This window comes from Triticum dicoccoides, chromosome 7B (genome assembly GCF_002162155.2).
Source record: "Triticum dicoccoides isolate Atlit2015 ecotype Zavitan chromosome 7B, WEW_v2.0, whole genome shotgun sequence".
Classification (NCBI taxonomy): Eukaryota; Viridiplantae; Streptophyta; class Magnoliopsida; order Poales; family Poaceae; genus Triticum; species Triticum dicoccoides.
In genome coordinates this window covers 404254980-404260191 of record NC_041393.1, presented here as the reverse complement: position 1 = coordinate 404260191, position 5212 = coordinate 404254980, and the positions used below count along the sequence as shown (strand labels likewise).

General features: G+C 46.8%; 1 protein-coding gene across 2 annotated transcripts; it reads right to left on the bottom strand.

The window, feature by feature from the left end:
* Nucleotides 1-1076: 1076 nt before the first annotated feature.
* LOC119340367 (AT-hook motif nuclear-localized protein 1-like) lies at nt 1077-5179 on the bottom strand. 2 transcript variants are annotated; one of them, XM_037612279.1, is made up of 5 exons: nt 4050-5179; nt 2986-3053; nt 2273-2404; nt 2040-2180; nt 1077-1667 (listed from the first exon to the last, which is right to left on the bottom strand). In XM_037612279.1, the coding sequence occupies exons 1-5, from the start codon at nt 4573-4575 to the stop codon at nt 1371-1373; spliced, it is 1164 nt and encodes a 387-aa protein (XP_037468176.1). In that variant the 5' UTR covers nt 4576-5179; the 3' UTR covers nt 1077-1370. The 2 variants fall into 2 exon arrangements, with proteins under 2 accessions (XP_037468176.1, XP_037468175.1); XM_037612278.1 differs by having other exon boundaries at nt 2019-2180; nt 4050-5172.
* Nucleotides 5180-5212: the final 33 nt, after the last annotated feature.

Below are 5212 nucleotides of genomic sequence, written 5' to 3'. Positions count from 1 at the left end.
ACAAAGAAAATATTCCATGGGTCAACATCATTTAGGAAACTAACTACTCCAACACACTCCCTCGAGAGAGATTGGTAGGATCCTTCTGGTGGAAGTCCCTACTCAAGCTCCTGCCCATCTACAAGAAGTTTGCAATTTGCAAAGCTAAGTCAGGAAATGTAACACTTCTTTGGACTGACTATTGGTGGGACCAACCACTGTCAACAAAGTTCCTTGAGCTTAATTCCTATGCCACCAAATTGCAGATTGAGGCACAAGATCTTACTCTGGCTCCTCCATGACTGGATCAATACAAGGAATCTTCTCAACAGAAAGACCATGCACCTGGATAAATATAACTGTGCATTTGTGCAGATAACACAGAGGAAACACTTCTACATCTCTTCTGGAATTGCCCATTTGCGCTGCAGTGCTGGGACAACATCATTACATTTAGGCACAGAGGTATATTAATATTTGATGAATTCCAGCTTGCCCTACTTCAACTGCTAGAAGATATTGCATCGGACATTCTAACAGTGGGGTGCTGGGAAATTTGGTCCATAAGAAACGACGAAATCTTCAGATCAGCTGCACCACACATTCAGGGTTGGAAGCATTACTTACAGGAAGGACTGTGGGCTACTCAGATCAAGGCAAAGCACACCAAAGCAGAAAAGATCCATAGTTGGGTAGATCAGACCATACTCCCTCCGTTGCTAAATATAAGTCTTTGTAGGGATTTCACTAGATGGACTATATACGAAGCTAAATAAATGAATCTAAACTTAAAATACATCTATATACATCCGTATGTGGTTCATAGTGGAATATCTACAAAGACTTACATTTAGGAACGGAGGGAGTATAATCTAATGTCGATGTTTCATAGAACTGGCACAGGTTGAATTTCCTTTATGTTGTTTTGCTGGATTGTACATATTTTAATTTATTAATGAGAATACAGTAGAACTGTAAAAAAAAGACATGAGCATGTGTCACCAGTTTGGTAAATGAAGCCTTGGTAGTACTAAAGTAACTTCAGATTGATTGGTGGATCATGATCAGCGAAAGGAGACAGTAGCACAGCAAGAACAGTTGTGAGAAAAACTCTAACTCAAAATTAATCCATGTAATCCAACAGATGAAGTAGGCCTAAGAGGCTAGGACACACTAACAATAGAAGTGTAGCTACACAATGTCCAACAAGATCGACAGGTACTAACGTCACATAGCTACAGCAAATGCAGTTAGACTCTTGAGCTGCCCGACAGAAAACCTAGTGGGGTTTTTGAAAGCCAACCTAGTGGATACATCTTTTACATGTCAGAAAGGAAATGCACCAGACAGAGACTCTGTGGATTAATTCCTCGGGTTTGGCTCGATGGGCTTCAGGATCCAGAGGCAGTGAGGTTCAGATCGCCCGACGATGCGCTTCTTGATGCCTCGGCAGGAGCTGACTGAACAACCGTGGATGCCCAGTTCTGGTCTGCGCTGTACGCTGAAGAAGTTACAACGTTCATTCTCGGGGCGGCCAAGCTGTGATGCCCTTGCTCGCTGCTGTGCGTATCCGCACTAGAGAGCTGAACAGCAGGGGGTGCCTGGCTAAGGGTTGGTGCCGCGACCACCCTTGCCTTCTTCTGCTTCGGCTCCATCGGATAGCTTGGCAGGAAGCTTCCCACGACAATCTGGCAATCAGAATCAATGATGTTCAGTTACGTTTTGCAGGAGATATACAACTACTATTGCACATTTGATTATCTTGCTGATAAATGCAAATTGAATGGTCAAGATGCAGTAAATCGACCTTTTATACCCAAATGTTACTGTGTTATCAAGATTAGCGGAGAATTTGGTTTAGTTGACAGACCACTCATAAGTGTTCAAATTATCATGATAGATACTCCCTCCGTCCGAAAATACTTGTCATCAAAATGAATAAAAGCGAATGTATCTAGATGTATTTTAGTTCTAGATACATCTCTTTTTGTCCATTTTGATGACAAGTATTTTCGGACGGAGGGAGTAAGTAGCAGCACCTGAACAGGACTAGCCGCTACCAGAAGGCCAGCAACTCCACCACCGACAACACGACCATCTGGGCTGGCAAGAGAAACACTCATTCCGCCTGACCGACTTCGTGTGCCACTATTTTCAGTTGGCATGAAGGAACCAGACAAGGACAGCAACTCAAAGCGTCCCTACAGACAAAATAGGAGGGCTGAGTCTTTACACATGCAGGCGAAATAGCTTCGTAATAAGGTATTACGTGCATTAGAGTGAATGAACACACCTCATAAGTTAACGTGCCGCCAGAGGAGTCCGGTTGACGAAGTGTAACATTTGATATCACACCGTTAGCAGAGAGAATACAAATAGCTCGCGGTCCTTGTTGAGAAAATGATATAACCTTCATCGTCACATCCTGAATCAACATGCAACAACTATCAGCACCACTGATAATTAAGCTCTTCATAAAAAAACACTTTATTCGGTAGTTATCCAGGGATTGGTAAGAGTAGCAATGGTTAAACATGCAGAAGTATAAGTAATCAAATTTGAGAGAGACAAGTCTGAAGGTAAAAACACAATTCATGGATAACACCAGCAATGGTTAGACATGGAGTACTATGTATAACACTAGTCTCAAAATCTGGCAAAGCCTTTTGAGATAGAGCAGCATATTTGCTCTTTCAAATTAAGTTTCAAGATGAGAACCAACTAGTGTTGGATGGTTAAGATGAGAACCAATTACTGAAATTACTTTTTCAGTGACTTCGATCCGGTCTTCAGTAGGTGCTGTGTGAGTGCGTGTGTGTGGTGGTGTGAGTGTGTGCGTGCGTCTACATTGTAATCTGTGCTTCTCAAAAAAAAGTTTTAAGATCAGATAAAACGCATGCTAGTCAGAATAGCTTTGCGGACAAGAATGCATACAACTTGACCAGGCTGAAAAACATCCAATGTAAGCTACCAGCCATGACTTCAAAGGAAGCATTGGAATCATACCTCACCAGGAGCAACAGTAATGATATGAGGAGTGAAATTCCCACCAGCAGAACAAGCCACCATGTCACCTACAAGCAAATGCTGCGGTTAACAGACTGAACTGACACCAGAATATGACAAAGCGAAGTGAAAGTTCCAGGTGGCCTAAGATCAACTGTTTGCAGAAAACAGGTGATCCAGTAGCCCATTCAATGCAAACATAAGTAACCATTAATCATTTTACACCGAATCCTAGTATGTTATGCTACAGATTCATGATGCTTGACAAACTGTTTCACCCCAGCCATTCCCAATTGCTGTTGCGCGTTGCCATCACGGCAGAGACAGCGATGACTGGGGCTACCAAGGGAGGAGTACCTCCATCCTAACTGTGAGGATCTTGTTATGATCCATCTCCGTATTTGGTTCTCAATCAGTAACCACCAGCAGCAGCATCACCATGTCACCATGCCTCCCCCACGGCGGCAGAACCCCACCAGAGAAAAGAACAGAACAGCAAAGAGGCCCTAAGGATTCAGTAAGGATATGCCTCCACCTGGCCCCTACTTACTCCCAGAGCTTCGAATCTTGCATGACCGTGCATCTGATCATGGATGGAGGCGTGGTGAGGAGACAAGAAATATTCGGATAAGAGAGGGACAGACACAGACAGTGCCATGACAAGGAACGAACTACGGAGTGACGCCCGACTTCTGCAATTTGCCCCTCTGCAGCAAACATCTATTATTATGTAATACTAGTAGTATCATAATTTCTGAGACCTAATCTGCGGAAAATTTAGGAAATAATCAAGTTTTTATTTTTTTCCAGAGCAGTGCTACACACACGACGCTTGCTAGCCGAGATGTGCACGACACTGCATCACAAACCATCCACTGGCAAGTCTGAGCAGCCGTAGGCGCTTGGATCAGCTATCGTGCATGCGTCGTTCAACAAAAAATCGTCCGTCAAGTAGTTCCGTTTTTTCCATGGAGGATTTGTGGATTGGGGCAAAAGATTATACTCCTAGATTTTTCTGAACATTTTTTGGGGTGAAGAGAAGTGAGCACGAGAAGGATACTAACCAATGGAGCTGAAGTGGAAACCGAACTGCTGCTGCGCCGGCTGCTGCAGCTGGTGGTGGTACGGCTTGGCCGCCGCGGCGGCGAAGTCGAGGGGCCGGCCCCTCCCGCGCTTCATGGCGGCGCCAACCGCGGCCGCAGGCGTGTACTGCCCCGCTGCGACGGCGGCCGACATCGGAGCCGACGCGGAGATCGGCGTGGCGTTCAACGGCTGGATCAGGCTCCCGTCAGGCCCGTACTTCCTTGGCCTCCCCCGCTTCTTCCCCACCTTCACCAACGGCCCCGCGGACAGAGCCCCTCTTCCTGCGGCCGCCACCATCGCCGTCATCATACCCGGCGGCACAAACAGGCCACTCGAGCTAACCATCTCCACCGGAGACGGTACAGGTGCATGTGAAGCTGCCGGAGGCGGCACAGATGCCGGCGACTGGAAGCTCACCGTAGCCTCCGGCACCGCCGCTGCTGCTACCGGTGCAGCCGCAGCCGCAGTTGCGGTCGGAGAGCTCGCTTCCCCTGGCTTGGCCTCCATGCGCGCAGCACTCGACACAGAACCAGCTCCAACTAGGGCTTCCGACACGAGCTCCCGCCATTAGAGCTCCCACGCACTGCCCCCATCTCGCACCACCTCCGGCTCCCTCCTTAAAACCCGCCCCCAAAAATCCCCAGAAAAAAACTCAAAACACCGGGAAAAAAGCCCACAAAAATAGAGCAAAAAAACCCACAAATCCCAGGAACCAAAAACAAAGGAGAATCCTGCGCTGCGGCCGGGAGGCGAGAGGAGGAAGAAACCGGGAGCGAGCGAGCGAGGCCGGAATGCAAAACAAAAGGGGAGGAGACGCAGGAAATAAAAAGGCAAAACTAAAAGCAAAAAAGGGGAGGGGAGAGCGTGATACAAAAAACCAATTAAAAAAAGGAAAAATAAACAAAATTATCGGGGCATTAAATTAGTGCCGCGTCCGGGGGCGATAACAATAAAGAAATCGAACGCGAAATTGTCGCTGTACGCCCCAGGCCGAGTTTTTAATGCGGAATTCGAAAAATGCCGTTCGGGAGGGGCAGAACGGGAAGTGGAAAATGTTTGGCTTTACGCGTTTAAATGGATAAATTACTGGGCTTGAGGCCTAAATGCGGGATTAGGGCCGGGAAAGGGCGTGGTTTTGTGTGTG

Bases quoted from the DNA above. Each gene is read 5' to 3' on its own strand.
- LOC119340367 (XM_037612278.1), bottom strand. From the start codon at position 4,575: ATGGAGGCCAAGCCAGGGGAAGCGAGCTCTCCGACCGCAACTGCGGCT. The intron at 3,054-4,049 runs GTTAGTATCCTT...ATTTGCTTGTAG, and splicing joins TTTCCACTTCAGCTCCATTG to GTGACATGGTGGCTTGTTCT. The intron at 2,405-2,985 runs GTATGATTCCAA...ATGTTGATTCAG, and splicing joins TTACTGTTGCTCCTGGTGAG to GATGTGACGATGAAGGTTAT.